Source organism: Agelaius phoeniceus, chromosome 13 (genome assembly GCF_051311805.1).
Source record: "Agelaius phoeniceus isolate bAgePho1 chromosome 13, bAgePho1.hap1, whole genome shotgun sequence".
NCBI lineage: Eukaryota > Metazoa > Chordata > Aves > Passeriformes > Icteridae > Agelaius > Agelaius phoeniceus.
Window position 1 is genome coordinate 3,290,356 of NC_135277.1, and position 22,817 is coordinate 3,313,172.

The window sequence follows — 22,817 nt, forward strand, 5'->3', positions numbered from 1 at the left end:
TCAGGCTCATATTTTTTTATCAAGTAATTTAAAAGTCTGTTTGCCTTCTCCATGGGATTCCTTCTAGCCTTAAAGCCCATGATCTGAGAGAAGTTTCCCTCTGAAATGATGGTGTTGGGTGGGGCTGAGACCCAGAGCTGCCCCGTGCTGGACACGGTGATGATCCCAGCTCTCCCCACAGGGCACAGCAGAGCCTGTCAGGAGAGCTGGGGAGGCCTCTGTGGAAACATCTTCAAAAGAGGGGAATAAGGCTGAATAGTGGAAAAAAGTGGGGAAAAAACCCAGGTCAGAGCAGGAGGATGAGGAGCTCCAGGTGCTGGAGCAGAGGTGCCCTCCAGCCTGGGGGGAGACCATGGTGGGGCAGGTGGCTGTTCCCAACATTGTGACCTGAGGAGAGGAGCCTGTGCTGGAGCAGGTTTTCCTGATGGGAACTGCAGCCCATGGAGAGGATCCATCCTGCAACAGGGCAAAAGTGTGAGGAGGGAGCAGCAGAGAGAGCTGTTCCAGAGGACAGTCCCCATTCCCCATCCACCTGCCTGGCTCTGGGTGAGGGGGAAGGAGTCAGGAATGCAGGAGTAAAGATGAGGTGAGGGGAAGGTGTTGTTTTAATTTGTCTTTTTTTTTTTTTTTCTCCGTATACAAATTATTTTAATTGGCAAATTAAATTTTCTCCAAGTCAAGTGTGTGTTGCCTGTAACTGTTAAGTGATCTCCCTCTTAGAGGGAAAGGTTAATGTTCCTTCTAGGCAACACAAACCACCATCAGCCTGGGGCTCCTTTGGCCTTCATTTAAGAAAATAAGCAAACAAAGCTTGAATAAACAAGCAAAGTGGAGCCTCTTGCACTCCCAGGGACTTTTTTTTTTGGTTTAGTGTCCAATTGCTGCTGTTTGAGCTCTTCTGAAATCAGAATCAGAAGAGGGTTGAAGGTGGATGGGAATAAAAGTGCAGTCAGAGTTATGCTTAGGACAGAGAGCACAAGAGAAAAGGAGGAAGGGCTGGCAGCTTTCAAGATAACATCCTGAACTGTCCAGCAGCTGGTGCTTGGTGAGCAAGTTTTGCCAGGGCAAGCAGCCTTTGGAAGTCAGTGGTGTTTGGATTTGTCTGTGCTGGCTCTGGAGGCAGCTTGACTGCTCTGATGGAAGCCAAGCACCAGCACCCAGCAGGCTCAGGGATAAGGACCTGTTTGCTGCAATTATTCTCATTTCATAAGTGGGAACTTCATGGGATGGCCAGAGCTACTGGAGAGCTGGGAAACCAAAGATCCATCCATCCATCCATCCATCCATCCATCCATCCATCCATCCATCCATCCATCCATCCATCCATCCCAGGGAAGTGTTTGTCAGCCTCTGTAGTGGTGCAGCAGGTCTCCACTTACACAGGGGTCATCTGTCAGAGCCCTTCTCTGCAAATGTCAAGTTTTTCCCTGCCAGGTGTGTAGAGAGAGGCCTGAATGCTCTCCCAACACATCCCCAGGCTGAGCAAATAGTGCCAGCCCTTGTGTGCACTTGTACACCAGCCCCAGGGAAGAGAAATGGCTCACTGTGCTCAGCTGAAGGTCACTGGGTCAAACACTGAGTAGCTCTGTCTTGCAATCTGTGCCTAAATTGTAGGAAACATTTATGTGTGTGCTTAAATCCAACCCCAAACACTGGAGAGCTTCTTCCACTGAGCACATTCCTGAGCATTTGCACAAATAGGAAAAATACCAAGCATTGAAAACATGATGTGCAAGATGTGCTCGTGTCTTGGGTTTGCTGTAGGAAGTTTCTGAGCCTGGGCGATGCTTGTAGCCAAAGGAGCTGTGAGCAAGGAATATTGCTTACCTGGGGCCAAACCTGCCTCCCATTTGTCAGGAATCTCTCTTCACTGATCTTGATTTTGGTTTTTTTGATGAAATAGGGGGTGCAATATTCACCCAAGGCCTTTTATGTGGCCTTTTACACCTTTTGAAATAAACCCTTCCCTCACCTTTTTTGATACTGTCTAGTTAAAACATTTGTACACTGAGCAACGTGTGGAATAAAATTCTGGGATCAATTAAGATCTTCTATTTTAACCTATAAAAATGAGGTGAAGTATCTGAGCTGGAATGCAAAATCTGGAGAAAGTAGTAAGGTAGTTTCCGGTGCTATTTTTGTATTTCCTGAGGCTTGTGTCATTATGTGCTGCCTTATTACTATTCTCTTATATAAGATATGAAAATAACAGAGGGAAATTGCTTTTCCATTCTATTTCCTGAAGTCTAAAACACACCATTATTTCATCTTGCATTCAGATATCCCTGATATTTAAATGCTGAAGATCCATGTTGGTTGAATGCTTCATAACGTATGTCCATGTTCCTGAGACTTTATCTTTAGAGCTCCTTTGGAATATTTTTCTCCATTTCACAGCATTCCTAAATATTCTTTATTTTATTGAGTGTAGTAGCACAATCTATGTGAGGGGAGTTTTTGTGTCAATTTTTAAAAGGAGAAATGTCTAACTTTAGTCACAATTAGTTTCTTCTACTGTTACTAGGTCTTGATATTTCTACCAATAAGCTGTGGATGTTTTCTTTGCTTTTTGACAGGTGTACAACATGTTCCAGCATCAAAGCCTGGGAATTAAAGTCAACATTCGAGTGACCAAGCTAGTCCTGCTCCACAGTCGCCCTGTGAGTTCCAGCCCCTTTCTGCCCTGCTCCTGGAACTGCTCTGTGGTGTCCCACAGGGTGGAGGGGATGTGGGGCCTCAGCATCACAAACTGTGAGGAGTTACCTGGTCCACTTCACCAGGCAGTGTTAAAGGTGGGAAGTACAAGGGCTGTGGGAGTGAAAGGAACCAGAATCCTTTTATTTATCCTTCCTGGTAAAGCTGTCTGCTTGTAGCTGCAAACTAGTCTGGAGTTAGATGTTACAGAGAGGTCTGATGCTTTAGCTAAAGACTGGCTATAATAATTTCTCCTTTCATATATCTTTTTTTTTTTTTTTTTTCCCCAAAGGCAAAGTTGTCCATCGGGCATCATGGAGAGAGATCTCTGGAGAGCTTCTGTCAGTGGCAAAATGAAGAATATGGTGGGGCAAAATACCTTGGTAACAACCAGGTTCCTGGTGCCAGGGATGACACCCCTCCTGTGGACGCTGCTGTTTTTGTGACCAGGTATGGGAAGGTCTGGTTTATCAATTCCCTACAACCAGTAATGCCCATGGTCAGTGATGGGGTTATCTGGTCAGGCAGAAATCTAAGAAGATGATACATTTGCTGCTCAAATGGCTCAGGTGAAAGTGCTCTGTGTTGTTTTTGTGCATTCTTAACAAGGTTGTACAAAAGCATCTGTCCCCTTGAGCCAAGGTGTCACAGTCAGGGTCAGGACGTGGCTGTAGCACAGGGGGGCTTTTTCCTCACCCCAGCTGGTAGGAGTGGAAAAAATAGGGGAGGTTTTGGAGCCCTCCTTCCTAGCAGAAGGAAGGTGGGGAACTGAGAACACAGCTGAGCTCAGGTGCTCTGTGTGCAGTTAGGGGTGAATCAGCTGAGCAGACAGTGTGTCAGCACTAGGGAGGGAGTTATCTCCTAAAGAAAGAGGGAGAGAAATACCATAAACTAAATTAGTTTTCTCTCTCTTTGCCCAAGGAAATAACCACTTTAACAACTCTCCTCTATCACAACTGAGATAGAGGAGGGGTGTCATTCCTGATTGGTTTGTGTATTTGAAAAGTCATGCATTTCAGATGTGAAATGATCTTTATAGAAATATTTGATCAAAATTCTTTGCACTCTGTAATTCTGAACTTACTGATGTGTCAAACACATCAGATAAAGCAAGAAAAAGGGTGTTTAGGGACAACAGTCTTTTTTCCTCTAATTGTCTGAGCTTAACCTCACAATACAATGCATGTCCCATGTTCCTCACAGTTACCACAAATTCTGAACGGCAATTTCATGGTGTTTTAAGTTTTTGCATCCTTTAAGATGTAAAAGAAATATTCATTTTTACAGAAGTGATCTCTGAATAATGAAAGTGAGCACAAAATTATGGTGTAATGGTGTTAGAAAAACCCTACTTCCTACCCCCTTCTCCCCCAGTTTAAGACAGGAAATATCTGTATTGCAGTTCAATATTACTCACCTCTTTCACTTATTTTCTCTGCCAACAATTTGAGTAGAAATACATGTTTTTGCATAAACTGCCATCCTGAATGCAATAATCTCTAGTGTTAGATTTGTGTTAACAGCCCCACTGCAAACTGTCCATGGGATTCTGGTGAGTGTTCAGTGAAAGAGCTGGTGAGCAGGGCATGAGGCCAGCAAAGTTCTGAGCAATCTCCTCCACAGACGTGTGTGCAGCTCCCCCAAACCCTGCTCCCTCCTCTGTATTCACTGCAGTCCACCAGGCACTTGTGCAGATATTTAACAGTTTAGACAGGGGGAATAGTTCCTTTGAAGTCAACTGGCTGCACATCCTGGTTGTAGTTAAGCATGTGCTCCACTGGATCAGAGCCTAAATAAATAACTAACATTTTTGTTAACCTCATCTGGGTATCCAGTTGTCCTGCATGACAAGTGAGGCAGAGGGAATCTCTTCTGATGGGCTCTGAGCACAGGGTGGGGGGAATGAGCAGAGCATTTCATCTCTGCTGCTCTCAAAACTGAATGCATAATGTCAGGCTAAATGAGCTGGACTCAGGCTTTTGAGGAAGAACTGTAGAAGAATTTGTAGGAGGAACTGTTCACTGGATTTGCAGTGTTTTGCAGTGGGAATAGCTGGGAAAGTACAGGTTTGGTTGGGCTAGAAACGAGATTCAGCTTTGGTGAGAAGATTCAGGCCAGGGAGCACATGGCTGTGCACAGGAGCAGCATTTTGGCTGCTGGAGAGTCCAGCAGTGTGCACTTGGAGTCTTTCCTTCCTTCTTGATGTGTCCTGTCATCCTTAACCCATCCTGCTTCTGCTGCATGGAGGATGCTGCATTGTTTGGAGGACTTCTGGGCCAGCAGCCCCATTCCTGTGTCAGGGAAATGAATTTTTCTCCTCTTGGCTTTGGAAATGTGTGTGTGTGTCCCTGGACCCTCCCCAGACTGTACAGATGGACCAGTGGTAGAGGAGTGGGAGCAACAGCATGTCCAGCACGAGCAATTGCGCCAAAAAAATCAGAAGCTGAATTTTCAGCAGCTGCAGCTGCTTTAAGGACTAGAAACAGATTCTTTGGGGTCAAGCTCTGAAGAAATCCCTCTGGTTCCAGTCTGGCTGGGTTCATTTGAAACACCAAGGCACGCTTGCCTTTTGAAATTTCACCTCTCTGATGTTTCCCATACCCTCATTTGTATGCAGAAGTAGATTATGTAGGTGGCAAATATTCCTCTTGTTGGATTTTAATGGTGTCCACCTGAGTTCCAGGTAAGGGACACACACACTGTGCCCGTGAAATAAGATGCATTGTCCAGCTCAGTAAATAAGTGAGACAGTGGGAATAATCTGCCACAGCTGAATATAATGTTGTGGTCTCTATAGCCATCAGACTTTCCTCATTCAGATTCTGGTTTTGAACTTGCAGAAATTCAAGTCTCTGGCATCTTTGGATAGTGTACTTCATATTTTAACAGGCAGCTGACAAGAATAACTTCTGTCTGCAGAATCTGTGTCTTAGTGATTTTAGAAGCATGTATCATTTGAAACACATTCCCTCTCTTGATCTGTCTCTTGCATTCCCTGGGAAATCTTCAGGCGCACTGGTGTTATCCCAGCTCCTGGCTGGAGGTGTTTGGGTCAGCTATTAGACTGAAGGTGATGTGATAGCAGAGCAAAGAACGTCCCAGCACTGACAGGAACAGAATTCAGAGCTGTCTTTAAGCAAAGACTTGTTTTTTCCTGACACAGTGGTGTAGTTGTTCCATTTGCAGCCTGGTCCTCCCTTCCACACTTCTCCAGCTCTTTGCCTTCCCATTAAATGGGCAAATGGAGGAATTCACTGTGCATGGAGGAAACTGGGCACATAGTGCTGCTGAATGTACCTATGGATGTGGAAAGTTTATTTTGGCAGGTTCTGGACTGTACCAGTTTCCTGTGTCCTTTAGCTTTATGACCCTGCAGGGTTAGACTGGTCGAAAGATGTCCTTTGAAGGATGCTGGGAATGGCCACTTAACAGAATGCTTCTTATTCCTGTTGCACAGTTCAACTTCTGTCCTTCTTTCTCACAGGAAGGACTTGAATTGCAGAGTTCAGCTTAGCACAGTTAGGTATTTTTTTCCAGTTGGTGGGAGCCAGATGGAAGAGTGACTGTAGGAGGAGTTCTGAGCTCTTCTAGCTATTTTTATTGAACAAAACAACGAACTTGTTGTCATTTTTTTTGAGAATTGTTGTACTCTGCTAATGGAAACCTCTGCTGGGTACCACACATGATAATGACTGAGAATTTCACAGGTCACAGGATGAAAATTCATGTCCTGCTTGATTCAGTCAATGGCTAAAAGTGAAGAGTAAAACTGGTTCACAGCTTGAGCTGTGATTTCAGTGTATTATCCAAGATCTCGTGTGATAAGGTCAGATGTTGGACTTGAACTGCAGCTCCTGCAGTAAGAGTTTTATTTCAACACAGCTCTGTAAAAAATTCTGCTAACAGGACTGTGTCTCTGTGGTAGGAGACCTTTGCACGTACAATAAATATTAAAATACCTTTCCTGCATTGTTGAGCATCATTATAGTATCAGTCATGTCAAGCTCTCACTTCAAAATTACCCATGCAGTTGAGCTCAAAAATGTGCCAGAGAGATGCCTGCCAGTGAAACCTTTTTAAAAGCAGATCAGTGTCAGGTGCCAGGATGGAGCCATTTAAATCACTGGTGTGACTGAGCCACAGGTGAGACAGATCATCCTTAACACCTTTCCATGCAGTGTTCTCCCCCTGGCTGTTGGGGAAGGACTGTAGGAGTTTCAGCAATGGGCTTTGTGATGAGGTGTGCCCTTGTCTTTGGAAGAAGACTGAGACCCACCAAGTTGGTTTGTAACTAAAGGTCTGGATGTGCTTTTCTGTTTGGCCACAGAGTTTTGGGCTAAAGTATTTGCAATGGTCCAGATGGTTTAAATCCTGGCATTTTTGTACATGTATTTGAACAGAAGATGGAGTCTCTTGGTCTTGTGCTTATGACAGTTTTAAGGATGGGCTGAGCAGGTTTCATACTTGAATTTCCAGTTCTGCTGCTGATGTGCTTCAAGCCTTTCCCTGACCAAACAGCACCACAGCACTCTCTTCAACACAAGGGTTGTTCTACCTCTGTAAGAGAGCCTGCAAGTTGTGCTGGATCATTTACTGACCCCTTATTTACTAGCATGGTGGTAATTCCTCTGTGGAGCTGCCAGGAAGTGCCAGACACCTTTTGGTGTGGGGCAGTGTGAGGAGCAGAAATTCTGTGCATTATTCGCAGGGCTGGACAGGCTCTGGAGAGAGAGAGAGGCTTTTCTAGCTGTGGCCTCCTGCCATCCACTAATAGTTGAGCTATCTGTTGTCACAAGAAAAGCATCTGTTTGATTTAGCAGTTTATATAACATAATAAGTCCTTAAATAAACCTCTGTCAAGCTGGCTCTGGGAAGCCGAGCAGGCGCGCTGGTGCCAGCTCCGTCAGGAGACTGTCATTAGTCTTCCTTGGGAAGGCTGCAATGCCAAGGTGTTGAGACACAGGCTGCAGTGAAAAATGAAAGCTGGGGCCGGTGTGTGGTCGTAGCTTCCGATTTTTGGTTGGTTTCTGTCTGATTTTTTTAACACTTTGATGGTTGTTATGGTTTTTCTGCACTGAAGCGTGGTTGGTTTTCAATGTGTGCTGAACAAGGGCTGGGAATGGCTGTTTGTGCTCTCCTTCCAAGCCCTTGACAGCTTGATTTGTGGCTTTCAAAGGAGTTTGGTGTGGAGGGTCTGGATTCATCAGCCACAGTCCTGGGCCTTAAATCCCTTTTCCTATAAACCCTAGTTTCATAACTTTCTTCAAGGAAAGAGCGCTTTTAATATTTATCTATTTTTATATTTCTTCTAAGTATTTTCTTTTTCTAAGTATTTATCTTTCTCAAAGTATTTTCGATCTTCCTTCTGCCAAACTCTTACACTCTAAACCCCAAGGGGACCCAGGCATTTCAAATGGCACACTGCAAATGTACCAGTGGGATTCTCTTGCCTCCTCCCAGGGTGAGGAAAGCCAAGGTGATAGAGACAACAGTTCCTCAGCTTCCCTTGGGTTAAAGAACTTCTGAAATGTTTTAGCACATGTGATGTTTCTCTGCAGCTCCTCTTTATTGTGGATTGCACACCAAAGCAGCCCTGGTGAAGAGACCTCCTAAAAGTTTAGGTCTAAGTGCTTCTTGAAATGTAGTCAAGCTAATAATTTAGGTATAAAATACTTTTCCCCACACACACTTGTTTTTCTGTCACGAGGAACCTCATGTACAAAATATTCTCACATGAAGTGTAAGTGCTTTGGTGGTGAGCTTCAAGGCTTTTATTCTTATTTAATACAGAAACATCCATGGATCCCTGGCTGATTTGTGGGTGCCACTGACATCTGTAGTATCTTCTCCTGCCTTGATGAGATGTGGGGAACAAATGGAATCTCTTGAACCTCTCTGTGTTGGATTCAAACCGTAACATGGCAAATCTGAGTGTAATAATTAGCTGAAGCCAATTTACCCATTACCAGGAAAATCCTGAAATTCTCTTTCTTCTTCTGTGTCAACATCTGTCTTTCTCTGTTTAGTCCTCCTTTTTTCATGTTCTTTTCTATTCTAGTGAAGAATTGAGGATTTTTGGGTACATATTATTAGTTCTGTGCCTTCACACATCTCCTACTCCCACTGCCTTTTAGGGTGCATCACAGGGTGTCTGCTCCTTATTGTATGAATTCTCTTGTGGAAGGAGCTTCAGTTTTAATCCAGTTGTGGAATAAATGTGACATCACAAACTGAGGCAGGACTTTTTTAGGTGCTGACTTTCAAGTCTGATGGTGGGACTGTGGTATATGTGGCTGATTCACATAATTGTCTGTAATCTCAGCAGCAATCAGGGCTGCTATCTCTGTTGTCATCGTGTACACTGCACAGCAGCCTTACAAAATCCCCAGACCTCAACACCCATGATGTGTGAGTCATGCACCACTGCTTCTCCCTGCTCTGGAGGCACAGGATACATTTCACTTCTGTTCTGTTTTTCTTTCTAGGACAGATTTCTGCGTGCACAAAGACGAGCCTTGTGACACTGTGGGTAAGTGCAAGAGGCAGGGGAGGGGATTTTGATAGGCACCTCTGTGCTAAGAGAGTGTTCTGGGCAATCTTTCACTCCTTGGTTTGCTGTCATGTTGGTTTTGCTGTTCTGTGTACCTCTGTGATGCAGATATGGATTAGCTGAGCAGGGTATGAGCTATAAATAAGCCATTAAATTTTAACCCCTCCTAAGCCCTGGAGGTCTCTGGGTTTAGGAGTCACTCTTGAGTATTTCTACTTCTTTGGAGTGGATGCAGAAGAAACTGCCTCTTGGTGTGTTTGTATAATGTTCCTTTCAATTCTCTCACCTCAAACAAGAATTTGCTAGCTAAGGAGTGTATTTCCCATTGTAAGAACCTGTGTGACATTCCCAGATCAAGCTGGCACTCAGACACTGGAGAAGAATACCTCATTGTGGGAAAGCCAAGTTAAATCTTCTTTTCAGCCTCCTGCTCCTCCTACTTCCTAACTGCCTTTACTTGTATCCAAAGCCTGCATACACAGGGTCCTTACATCCCACACATTAAATACTTTGTTTATTTATTTCACTCAGGTAGCAGTAACCTTCACAGTGTTCTCCTGGTTTGTTTTTTTTTTAATCCCCACAGTGGCAGCAGTGTTTGGAGGCACAGCTCAACATCCTCTCTGTGATGATAGCATGAATTTTTTTAGACTTGCCTCAAAGTCAGGTGGCCCCTCATCCTCCATTCTGTATAAACTTGGGATGATCCCAATTTTCAGCTGTTCTTACACTCCAGTGTTCAGGGAGACACTTGCAGGGGTTATGGACAATGGGTGATGCAGGGCAGGGAGGGAAATGCCTTCAGCAGGAGCCCTGTGGAAGGCTCATCTTGGAATGCAGCTCCTTCCCTCCCTGGTGTGGGGATTAGGTGAAAGGAGGAAATACAGAGCTGGAGGATACATAGCCATGAGCAAGGACTGGCCTCTGTGTCCAAGTTTTTTCCATTTGGAATCCCTCACAATGTGTTTATTCTGTGTCCAATGGAAAACACACTTCCACTGAGGAAGGTTTTTACACTGTGTGCCTGCACCTGGAGGTGGCTGTGGTAAGATACAATAAAGAAGTTAAAAAAAAAAAGAGAGAAGCTGATGGAAGACACATGCTGACTAAAGTCAGAGCTCTTTCCATATTTAAAGAGAGTATTGTTGAAGATCTCTATTCAGGGAATTATATTACCAGAGACAGCATGACTAAGGAAATATTTTTATGACTTCTTTTCTGTTCTTACAATACCCAAGTTATTTCTTGTGCTGCAACTTGCTGAAGACTGTGGCTGCAGTGGAGAAAGTAGTAGATCACAGCAATGAAGATTAAACTCGCTTGTTACTCTTTCCAGCACAGTTTTCCAAGATATTTAGAGAGTGAATATTCCTGGGACAAAACCAGTCTGGCCTCTTTGCTCTCTTCAGTCCTGCTTTTCCTACCTTCTCCTCTGCCAGTTTGATTATGTGGCAGCAAAGCACTTACATCTTCACTTATGCATTTTCTGTGCTCCATTTGGCCTTGTTGTGCCGTTTGCATTTTTTCATGGCAGAGGAAGAATAAATTAATGAATGTTCTTTGGTGACATGCAGCTGGTTTGAGAAAGTGGTTAGTGTTGGTAGTACTAAATTTTAACCATGCAAGAGATTCTCTGGTTGTCCTCTTTTGTCAGGATTGGGAAAAGCAGGTGTCAGTTGTAGATAAATAGGTTTTTAATAGCCAGGTTTCCATGCCATGTGCACACACCTGGGTGACATGAGCAGCAGTGTAACATGGCTTTGACTTGGGTTAATATGACTGTGACAGCTGAGACAGGTGGATGCCCATTGATCCTCCATGCTGGCTTAGGAAGGTTTATCTTGGAGATTCAGCCATCTCTGCTGTTGCCAGATTCCTGTTTCTCACTCCAGCTCCCAGATATCCCTCTCCAAATCAGCAGGGCTGCCTGTGGGAGCCAGAAGTGAGTCCAGAGAGTGACATGGCGTTTGGTCTTAGTGGTTATCCCCAAAGTTCTCTACAACAGCAGCTTGCTTTCATTTCTTGCTTTACACTGAACAGAAGAAGAACATCTCAGCAGGTGCATGTGTGTTTTTACACCTGCTTATGCCTGAGGTTGCCCCTTGCAATGCCAATGCTGCCATGCTGTAAATGCAACGAGTGCTCCTAAACAAGGAGACTGCTGTTCTATATAAGGCAGAGAATCTGGACTCTTAGACTCCTGATTTCTATTCCCAGCTCTGGCACTGGCTCATTTTGTGACATTTGGCAAGTCACTTGCATTCTGAATGCTTCTGTCTACCTCTGTGAAATGAGGATTTTGAGTGCAAAGCTACAGGAGATTGCATGGCTTAGGGAGGTCTCCTGTAAAGAGTGTGGGGTTCTTGGGGGTGTGATGTAGTACAAGTCCAGAATCTAATGTTGCTTAGTCATGTTCAAGAGACTCTAAGAAATCTGTTGGATTATATGTCCTGAAATAAGAGGACTCAGAGTGCTATATGTAATGTTATTTTCAGTGACAATGCCTTGATTTTCTTTACATTGTGAGAAATAAGAACTTAGCCTGGCAGAAGCCTTGAGGCCCAGCTGTTGTTGGAAAGTGGGATTATGAAGTCTAAATGCCTCATAAGAGGTGTTCATTTGTGCTCTGAAAGATCCATATTGAAAAACCTGTCTGGAATCTTTGCCTGCCATGCAGACACAGCGAGAAAGCAGCAGCAGGAGGTTTGTATTTGTATTCTGGCAGGGGCCCCTCACTGAAACCAGTTGCTCTGGGGACTTGGTTCAAATTTTCTTGGCCCAGCTGCCAGGGTAGTGTGGAGGGTTACATAATGGCAGAAACAAGCTCAAAAATGGGGAAAATGTGTAGGTGTGTCTTGGGGTGATACTCCACTGTCTGCACCATGGAACAGAACCACGTTTGTGTGAGGAATTGTTTGTTAATGCTCATTGCCCTACTTGGTTGGGTAAGGTAGGCCTGGGAATGGGTGGATTCCAGAGGAGGTGGACAGAAGGAAAACAATATTCCCGTGTGGAACAGTGGTGTTTCAACAGCCTCTGCTGTGGGATCCACTCCTCAGGATCAGGAAGATTCTCTTTGTGTGACACAGCCTTGTCACACACCAGCCAAAATTCCCGAGTCTGCTTCGGGCTCATCCCTCACCCTGAGCTGCCGTTTCCTGCAGAAAAATCTGTGTTCCAGCAGAGCTGCTCCCAGCCAGCCAAATTGCCAGTTTAATGTCTTGCTATTAATATCAGGCTGCAGCTTGGAGCCTTGCACACTGTCAGGATCCAACCTTTCTGTGACATAAGCAGATTGAGAATGCCCCTTTCGTTCAATATTTCCACTGCCAGTGCCAAATAAGCAGCTTTACGGTTAGTTAGGAATGATCCTGCATATTTCAAGGCAAAGCTTGGCCTTCATTCCTCAGTGTACATGTTACCCCAGATCCAGGCTGAAGCTTCCCTGTATTCAGCTAATAATAAAACTGGGGGCAGTGAGGAATTGGGAAATGGAAAATGAGAATGTGTCTTAAATATCCTTAAATTGCCCTGGTTAAAAATGACTTTACCTCTGCTGCAGTCACATGTGCTCCTCTGTGGCCTGATGTTGGGGAAAAGAAAGCAGAGTAAGTGTGTGTACTGCAGAGGGGCAGGCTGAGCTGGAGGAATAGCTGCCTGGAGAAAACCAAGCACAGAGTAGAGGTGATTGAGGAACATAGTTTTCCAGACTCTTTCCACAAGTGAATCAGTGTTTGGAGAAAAACATTCCCATCTCCTGGCTGTTTATTGCAGTAAAGTATTTCAAAATATGCCCAGGTTTGGCAAAAGAGGACCTGTGGTCTGTGTCTCCAAGTAGGCTTTTTTATTCCATGTAAAACACCTGAATAAGGGACTGCACATTTTTATCTTTTCCTTGGCCATTTGCCACCTCTGGCTGGCCTGTCCACAGCAGGAGACAATTCTGGTCATCCTGCCTGTACTGTTCATTTACATCTTCCTCCCTAGGTTGTATTGATTCCAGTGCCCTGCCAGTGTCACAACAGAGAATTCATCCCCAAGGAAAGGGAAAAGACTAGCTGGTTTGCTCTGAGTGGAAAAGGAATTCTCACATTAAAAACATTTTCCATAGTGGTTCATGTTGAATGTTTCTGTATATTCCAGGGCGGGTTTTTATTTGATGCCAGAATAAATAGAAATACCTGCTGCTTAAAACAATTCATTAGAGCAGCAGTGCCTGGCTTTAGCAAAAGCCTTGCTGGGACTGTCCTTCAGACCAAACCCAAACCCAGCTTAATGCATTAAAATGAGCCCACTGGAGGTTAAAATGTCCCTTAAAAAAACACTGTCAACTTGATTTGGTGTTAGGGAAAGAAAGGGACCTCACAGCACTGCAAATTTCTGTCATTTGTGGCTCTGCAGGACAGTGGAGTCAGGCTGCTGGCTTTAGGAAACCATAGGGAGCTGTGGTCCAGTGCAGTGGGAGAGTTTTTCCCTTGCCTTTTGGTTGCTAGGGAATAAATGCTGGGCTGCACAAGCCAGACAGTGCTGAACTGTGCTATTGGGCATATTCATCACTACCCACCCTACCCACCACAGCCTTCCAGTTTCTCTTCACCAGCTAGCAATCCTTCCTCTTCCAAATTCACACTAAAAATTCCTGTGCCAAGCATGTGTAATATGAGATTGCATAAATCTCAACAGAGCCCTGGGATAAGCACAGCCACTCAGGTAATTGGGAATTCCTGCTGCTGTAACCCTTGCTCTGCCTCACTCAGTGTCCTGTCTGTGCTTTTCCTTTTCTTGTTTTGGGATGTGGCTTCAGCCAGGCTGCCTCACTGTGCACTAAAGCCCAGAGGAAAATCCTGCTTACACCAGCCTCAGAATCTTGGGGGTGGCTTCATTGGGGTCAGGATCCTGGTCTTGTTCTTAGATGTTGCCTGAGACATGCAACCCTCCCGATATCATCTTACATTCTGCTTTTGTTGTTAGGAAAAATAGAGCATTTGAATTTTATTTGCCTTTGGGTTTGTTTTGCAGCTCAGTAGTCTTGTTTAAGTTTGTCTTTATTCATTCCATGTACTGAGGGCGCTGGTGGATTCTTGATCTCCTTGGCTGAAAAAGTTACTGTCCTTATCTGGGATATTATCTCATAGTGTCCTGCTGCAAGGAGTTTTTGTAGAAAATATGATCACTCTTCTCTTTGGGAATTTATCAATCTGTGAGTGCTATCAACTCACAGTTATCTCAGCTTTTAAAATTTTCTCTCAGTTTCATGTCTTGGGTGAAGGAAATAACTTGGGTAATTAAAACAAATGCAAGTGTTTAGTGGGGAGAGGATTAGTTACAGGTTTTCTGTACATTTCTCATTTTTCCCTCTTCCATGTATTTCCAGTTCCCAGCTCGGAGGTCTTGCAGAGCCTCAGTTGCTCTCGTGATTAACTCCCTTCCCTTTCCTTTTTCCCTGTTTCTCTTTGGGGTTAGTTCAGGAGCTCTTCTCAGTTCTGTTCCTTCGTGTTGCCTTTGTTCAGCTGGGCCTGGGCAGGCAGAGCTGCTGTTCCCAGGGGCCCTGCAGGGTCTGGTTTCCATCACTCAGACCTCAGGACGTGCCCACCGAGGTCACGGAATTTCCCTACGTTTACTCCACTTCAGTCTTCATAAACCTCCAGCAGTTCCTCATTAGTTCTCCTCAATACATCATTTTCCTTTTGCAGCCCCAAAATGTGTTTCAGGCCCTTTTATTTTCCCATTATTTATCTGTCTGTCATGCTCACTCATCCCAGCAGATAAAACAGTGGCCTCGCAGTGTGGTGTGTGTTTGAAGCTTGTTCTCAGGGAGCTGGAGCTAAACACTGTCAGCAGGGAGGAATAACACACTTCCTGCTCTGTACCTGGCCTTTCATGTCCTCCCTCAAACTGCCATTGGGAATTAATGCTCATAGATGTTTAAGCTGGTTTCTGAAATATGTTCACAGTCATTGTCAGATGTAGGGCAGCATGTCCAAAATCTTCCCATCAACTTCCCCTCCTGCTTTAGTTTGTTAGCTTGTCTCTGCTCATCCTAAATCTGGCTTTTCTTGTTGATTGCTCCCTCCTGACCTTCTGACTTGCACAGAGCTTTTGTCTTTGTTGTGCCTCACCCCAAAGCTGGTGCTGGATGTTTAGGCTGATTTTAGCTTGAAAGCTTTGCCTTCTGCCATGGTTTTATTAATGGTTCATAGGGATGTGTTTTGATAAATGCAAGTGAGCAACTGTCCAAAATGCTGTGGAAAGGACCCATAGTGCTTTATCAGGCAACATATTATTGAGTAAATATTCTCCAGGCCATCACACCTCAGCATTATACAGGGTGGTACTGATTCCTGTTTGAATGAAATGCATCTTGATAGAATTATCATAGAATTCTGGAATGATTTGGGACCATCAAAGCCCAGCTCATTCCAGCCCTCTGCCATGAGTTGTTTTCCACTAGACCAGGTTGCTCCAGTCCCATCCAGCCTGGCTTTCTTCACAAAATTCAGTGGCTACCAGAACTATGGTTCTTTCCCCTCAGGAATCCAGGACTCCAGCCCAAATCCCAGCCTGGAGTCTCACTGGTGGGTAACTAAGCTTCTGTCTGCTGCCTTTATTGAAAGGAGTAAGTCACAAGGGAAAATATTTGCCATGACTTTGTTGGTATTTTTTCTGATACTCTGGCTTTATTCTTTGATTTCAACTCCATCTCATAAATCACTTTATGTGCTAAAGCATTGTGCAGCTTGACTGGTGCAGGTGCAAACACGTCCTGCATTCCACTCCAGGGCCATTTCTGTCTGTGTGAAATTATGTAGACATGTACACAAAGCACCTGGGAATTTTGGTCTCATAGCTTAAAGGGCAGATACCTGCCTGTGATGTTCCTTTCCCCATCTCTTTACCCCTCACCCTCTTGCTATGTCTGGGGCTTTGACATGCAATCACTCTGGGGGAAAAGGCTTGTTAGGACTGTTTGAACTAACAATTCCCAGTGAATTTACAGGATAGTGTCCTTCAGAATCAATTCAGTACATTTTCATGCTGGCATGGAGAAAAAACAATCAGAAGTGTAATATTTTAATATTTCATTTTGTGTGACAGGCAGGTCTTAGGGTTTTGGTTCTCCTGTATATACTATGCTAGAACTTCTGAATTATAGCTTTATTTCCTAGACATCTTTGTGCCTCAATTGTTTTCTAAATTAGAGATGATTTGTGGGACACTGCTTGAGAACCAAGGCTTTGCTTATGGCTAAGCAGCATTTAATGATGATTTAAAGAAATCTCTGCTGTTTATCTCAGAAAGGGGTCATTGTGTTTGCAAACAGAGAAGCAGGAGCCTAAATAATGTCCAGCTAAGCCCACTCTGCCAAACAACTGTCAGGAAAAGCTCTGGAACTGCTCCTGGCTACTGTGTGTGTGAGGCTGAGAAGCCTTTGAGGCAGACACGAGCAGAACAAGCTCATTATATTTGGTCTGTGGACAGAGCATTTGTGTCTTTTGGGGTTTGTAGTATTTCTGCTCTTGTCTCTTGCCTCATCCATGTAAATGGAGATTTGCCATGCTTGCTGCACTGCTTCACTCTGCAGCTCCATCACTTCCCATTGCTAAGGGTTTGTTTCTCTGGGGGATTCTCACCAGAATGATCATAAAACAAATAAAATCATCAATTCTGCTTTCATAGCTCACTCTGCTTCTTACTTCCCCTTTTGTTATAAAAGGTTGTGGAAAGATAAATAGTATTTCTTTTCCACAGTGTCAGACCTGCTGTCAGTGCTCTATAAATAACCCCTCTGGGCTGGGAATGCCAACCCCAGGCTCTCTGCAGCAGAAAGCAGAATTTTCTGCTATGACACGCTTCAGGCCAGGTGGACAGGGGAAAATGAGACTCATAAAACCCATTTCTCCCTGGTTCTCATCCAAGAACATAGAATGATTTTGCACATCCCCATTTCCAGCCCGGCGCCGTACCCGTTAATTCCTGGTGCCTCCCTGACAGACCATGAAACAACACATTCAGGGCTTTTTGCACTGTATTTTATTGGTAAAAAAAGAATGCATTGAGAGGAGAAGGAAATGAATTTGTAAACAGGGCCTTTCCTCAGTAAAATCCAAAGCTCTGTACCAAAGAGATCAGAGCTGTGATCCCCATGGTGCAAGGCTCCCAGAGGCAGCTCCACTTCCTTGGGCTCCAGCCAGTTCTTCAGGTTTGTGAAATAGTGGTTAAGCCCTTCAACAGGCCAGAGGTTTGTGTTCCTTCCTTCCACTGCCTGGGTCCTTGTTTTCCCCTGTGTTTACACATTCCTGGTCAGTTTGCTGCAGACTGCAGCACTTCCAGAAAGCTGACGCGTTTCTAATGGAGAAACCTCAGAGGTTTTTCTTCTCCTGTCAGACTTAGATGGCTTCTATCCAGTTGACTGCTTTACAGTGCCTTTATCCTTTGCTGGCTTGAAAACATTTCAGATAGTTCCTATTGTTTTATAGACCCTGTAGCTAGAAAACCAAGCTTGTGTAAAAACATCTGTACATAGCTGTGCAATAGGCTGCAGACATACAGGGTAATAAGGCATGATTGCATTCATTGTAGCATTTGCTCCACTGGATAATCAAATAGAAGCATTCCAGTTGCACACAGGATATGTAAGAGTAAAGGAAGGAAATGAAGGACAGTTGCCTACTGTACTTTTACATTTCTTTTGTTTTGCAGCTGCCAAGGTGAAATGCAATTTTGAGAGCAAGTTTTAAATAACGTAGAGATGAGATTTTACTGGTGATAACCAAGAAAACCACAGTGGGAAGTGTGCATAAAACTTTCTCTCCCCTTCCCCAAGAAGGGAGTTTGATCTGTGCTGATGTTTTTTTTCATTTGAATTGGTTTTTTCCCAGCTTTGGTTAATCATCTGGTAACATGACCTCGTATTATACCTAACCCATTTTGCAGGGTGTCTGGTCCTGGCAGGATTTTGCTGCACCAAGTGCATTGAGTAGACTGAAAGTCACTTTAAATCCTTGGAATGTTGTTGGGTTTTATTTAACAATTCTCCTACTGCCTCAGCACAAGCTGCAGGCTTTTCAGCTGGGATTGTGCTCCATGTAATGCAAATAGGAATTGGGTATCTAACAGTACTTTGCAGCACTGAAAATCTTGCCTGTGTTTAGCAGACACTGAAAATGTTCCCTGTGTTTACCAGTGTGCTGCAAATTCAGTAGAGAGTGTGCACCAGCCAGCTGTGATCCACTACAAGCTCATTCCATGGCTGGAAATATTAATGGCAGGTGCTGTGGGGAAGGTGATGAAATTTTGAGATGACCCAAGAATGCACAGGCACATTCTGGAAATAAATTACTGTCTCTAAATGCATGGCAGAATACTTTGAATTTTACACATACAGATTTGATCAGATATTCCTTGCAGAAAATACTGGGGTTTCTTTATCAAGTTCTTGCCAGTTTAGATAGGAAGGTGACTATAGATGGTGAAATTTTAGCCAAATTATAACTGACAGGTGTATTTACATATATGTGTGTGTGTATTTGTGTATAAACTGTCCCTTGAACAGAAGTGGAATTTCCTTGGAATTTTATTTGAACACATAGGTTCTGCTATGTAGGTTTATTAATTTCAGGTTCAGAATCCTGTAATCTGCAAGGGTTTTGCCTGGATTAGTTTGACAAGTCTTTTTACCTTTTAGATCAGTTGATAGAAATACATTGAATTTATCAGAATAATAATAGTAAAACCCTCAGACTCAACCCATCAAATATCTTTCTCCTCCTGTACTCTTTCAGCATGATTTGTAGAATGTGAAGGATTTCTGTGTTTGCTTAGCTTGGAATTAGCCTTGTATTCCTACTTTGGTGGTGATGAGCAGTCAGCAGGTTGAAGGCATTTGTTGGTTTTGTGTGGTTGTGTCATACATTTTTGTGGGGCTGTTTGCACTAAGGCTCTGCCTGGCCATAGCTGGGCTGCTGGGTACACATGAATGTTCTGCTGAGGATCTGCTTGTTGGTTTTAGTAATATCATCCATCAAGCTCCAGCATGTTCAGCAATATTTGTGCTGTAGCAGACAAACAGTGTAAACACTGCAGTTATTTATAAGAAAACTGGCCAATGAGTTAGGAAACTCTGTGTGGATGTTTTTATTTATTGAAAACGAGTCCATCAGTCTAATCAGACTTTGTTGTTCTTGAAATGACAGGAAAATAGGAGGCTGAAGTTAGATTTCTATTTAGAATGTATATTTTATATTTCTGTTTAAGAAACCTGTATGCTCATGTTTCTTTTGTGTGCTCCAGTTTGTTTGCTTTTCTGGCTCTGTCAGTCAGAGAGCAAATGTTGTCTCCAGCTTGGTCTTGTCTGGGTCCAAGAGTGGATGAAATTCCTGCTATAGCTCTCTTGACCTGGCTCCTGGGGAAGTGCTGGTGCTCCTTCTAATCCCTTTGATGGCTCTTCCAAGTGTCTGTTCACTTCAGAGGGGCAGCACTGTTCACTGGAGCTGCTCTGCCCTCCCAGATGGTTTTCCCTGCGATTCCTGCCTGACCTGTACCACATTCAGCAGCATCTGAATAGAGATGCTTTCTTGTGGGAATCCTGGGATCCTGCAGCACAAAAATGTTGCTTAAGGGCTGCTGAAGTTCTAAACTTTGTTGCTTCCTTTCAGCAGTGTCTGTTACCTCACCAGAGTTCAATAATTATGTTTCAGTTTCATGTTCTTCCTCCTGCTATCTGATTCCTTTTTCCATGATGTTCTCTGACTTGCCCCAGATTTCTTTCTATGGGTTATCTCTCTCACTTGGATCTTCCATTTCCCTTCTCCCTCTGGGGAGCCAAGAGAGGGGCAGAGGTTCCTGGCACAGCCCTCTCATGTTGGCATCCCTGGGATGTCTCTCTGCACCTGAGGAGCTGTGCAGGGTGTGATGCTCCTGGCTCAGAGCAAAGGGCTGGATTCTGAGAGCATTTGGCCCTTTCCACAATAAAGACCCCCAGCTCTTGCCTGCTGTAGCCAGGATTTTGTTCAAAGCACTGAGGGGTTTGCAGAGGTGCAGGACCCATGCACTGGTGTCTGTGAGCCACAGCATGATCTGAGCATGGAGGTAAATAAAGCTTCCTGCCTTTGCACCTAAGAAGAATGACAGAAGTCAACCTCCTAGGGGTGGAAACTGAGTAAAAGAAGCCAGGAAATTATTTGAAGCACTTTTCCAAAGCTGGGGGTTATAATTTGTTGGTTCCAGTGAAACTTTGATCAAGCCTGTGCTGATTTTGACCTGATTAACAGGACCATTTAGCTGGTCCTGTTAGAGGCTGTAATACACATCCAGCTTTTTCTGTGGGGATGCCATGAAGCTGATTGTGTTATCCCTAATCAGGTGGCTTTGTTGGGAAATGCTTCTCATTATATGGCAGCTGCCAGGAGGCCACTGCCACTGGGCTCCCAGGCAGGCTGGTTCAAAAATACCCAACCTGCCGAGCTGGGCAGTGCAGCTGTTCCTGCTGCAGAGTCCCCCAGGAGTCCTGAGTGGGGTTTGCCAGCTGAGGAGACCCTGCAAACTGTGCTGCACACTCAGCACAGAATTCTCAGTCAGGGACACAGGGCCTTGGCTCAGAACTGGCAGTGTCACCCAGGCAGGTATTGAGGAGCTCCTGCATTTCCTGCGGGTGTTTTATTTAGAAACACGTGGGACTAGAAGAGGCACTTCTGTCCCTGTTGGAAGAACTTCAGCACAAAACCCTGGAGCAGTGACATGAACACAATGTGCATGAAAATGTCCCCTGGCTCTGCAGGATCCTGTGACAAATTTCTTTAGTGCTGTCACTGTCAGCCTCCCGGGCTGTCACTTCTGAATTGAGTTCATAAGGCCCCAGGACTGGGACTGTGCCTTGACTTGTGTCTGTGAGGCACCAGGGACTCTCTGGCTGCTGTCAGTCATTGCAGGGAGCTCAGTGGTATTCATCCAAACTTGTGTTTTCTTTCACTGGAGCTCAAGTTTGAACATGAGAGATTTCTTTTTATGAAGTGTGAGAAAAGCTCAGGCTGGTCTTTTTCAGAGTGAGAATTTCTCTGTACCTGGTGGCTTTAAAGGTGACATTTCATTTCTGAGCAATCTAGAGAAAGGGGTACTTAAAAAACTAAATTCAGGACATACTAAAAATACCTCCAGCCATGTTACCTCTGAAATTAGCCATTGCTTCTCTTCAGTCACACTGATGCTGGGATGTGTTCATGCCTGCATAAACCACCCTGTGGGTCATTCCCTCCTGGGCAGTGGGTGCCAGGATGGGAAGCTCTGTTTGGGAACCCAGAGGAGAGGCCCTTTGGGTTAGCAGTAACCCAAATATTTTACCCTGGTTTGGTGGGTGTGTCTGTGCCCTGTGTGTGCTTTGTGCTCATGTCTGTCTCCCACAGTGATGGTTGTTCTCTAACATTTTTATAACCCATTGGCCAGTTGGAATCGAACTTGAGGATATGGAGCTCAGAAATATTAGGCTTTCAGAAGTTTTCTGAAAATTAGGAAGCTAAGCAGAGGAAGGAGCCATCTCCCTCTGATGCTGCCAGTGAGGGAAAAATTGCAGCATCCACGTTTACATCAGGAGCCCCAGGTGGAAGTGATAATCTCTAGGAAATTAGGCCATTAACTTTGCAGAAAGTTTAGGGAATTTTTTTTTTTTATTCTCACCTCCCTTTCCTTGGTGCTGTTCTGCTCTACCAGAACAAATGTGATGCCTGTTGATGGTGTGTGAGGAGAGGAGCAGAGCCATGGCACTGCCTGCTGCCATGGAAGGATCATTCTCACTCCCCAGCCCTGGCAGCAGAGGTATCAGCCAGGGCTGCTGAGGGCAGGTGCTGGGGACCAGCTTTTCAACCCAAGCTCTGAGTTAACAGAGTAACTCAACCCCATTACCCTTATCAGGCACAGCACTAGGGTTTGTCAGGCTGTGAGGTTAAATCAGCACTCAGCAAAGAATTAACACAAGAAGGGCTGAATCAAGAATTTCTCAATAAGTTTATCAGTGCTGGCTGGCAGCTCACCAGTGTGAAGCCAGGAGCTTCAGCAGCCCTGGAAGTCAGGATGTGGGAGCTGCAGATGAGAAGTGTCACAGGAGCAATTTGGGAAAGGATCTGTTTGGGGTTGGATCACTGTGCATCATCCCATTTGCTGCCTTCCCTGCAGCTCACCTGGTGTTGCCAGGAGAACAGCTTTGACATGCATACAGCACCTAAAAATAAAATACACTTTAAAGATGAACGTGTTTCAAAAGTGTAGATTCATTCAGGTTCTGAGAGTAACGAATGCTGAGTCATTCTGTAAGAACATGGAAACAATTTAATGGGGAGCTGTGGAAGAATGCCATTCATCAGCAGCACAGGTGTTCAACCATCTCCAGAACGCTCAGAGACTGGGCTGACACTCTCCAGACACTGAAATATTGTTCATTAATGTTGTGTAATCATTGCAGTACTGATCCTTGCTCATGAGCCCACCCCTGACCAGCCCCACTGCAGGGTGAGATAGGCATGGCTCAGGAAAGCTCTTGGAACTGTTGAAAGAATCTTTTTAATTTGCAAAGCTTCATGAGTTT

General features: G+C 44.5%; 1 protein-coding gene across 1 annotated transcript in view; it reads left to right on the forward strand.

Annotated features, from left to right (window-relative positions):
• Positions 1-22,817, forward strand: part of ADAMTS17 (ADAM metallopeptidase with thrombospondin type 1 motif 17) — a 156,048-nt gene that overhangs the window by 26,145 nt on the left and 107,086 nt on the right. Inside the window, exons 5-7 of the mRNA XM_077185551.1 lie at positions 2,577-2,660; positions 2,987-3,144; positions 9,180-9,223. Of these exons, the coding sequence (XP_077041666.1) occupies positions 2,577-2,660; positions 2,987-3,144; positions 9,180-9,223 (286 nt within the window). The remainder of the gene's footprint in view (positions 1-2,576; positions 2,661-2,986; positions 3,145-9,179; positions 9,224-22,817) is intronic.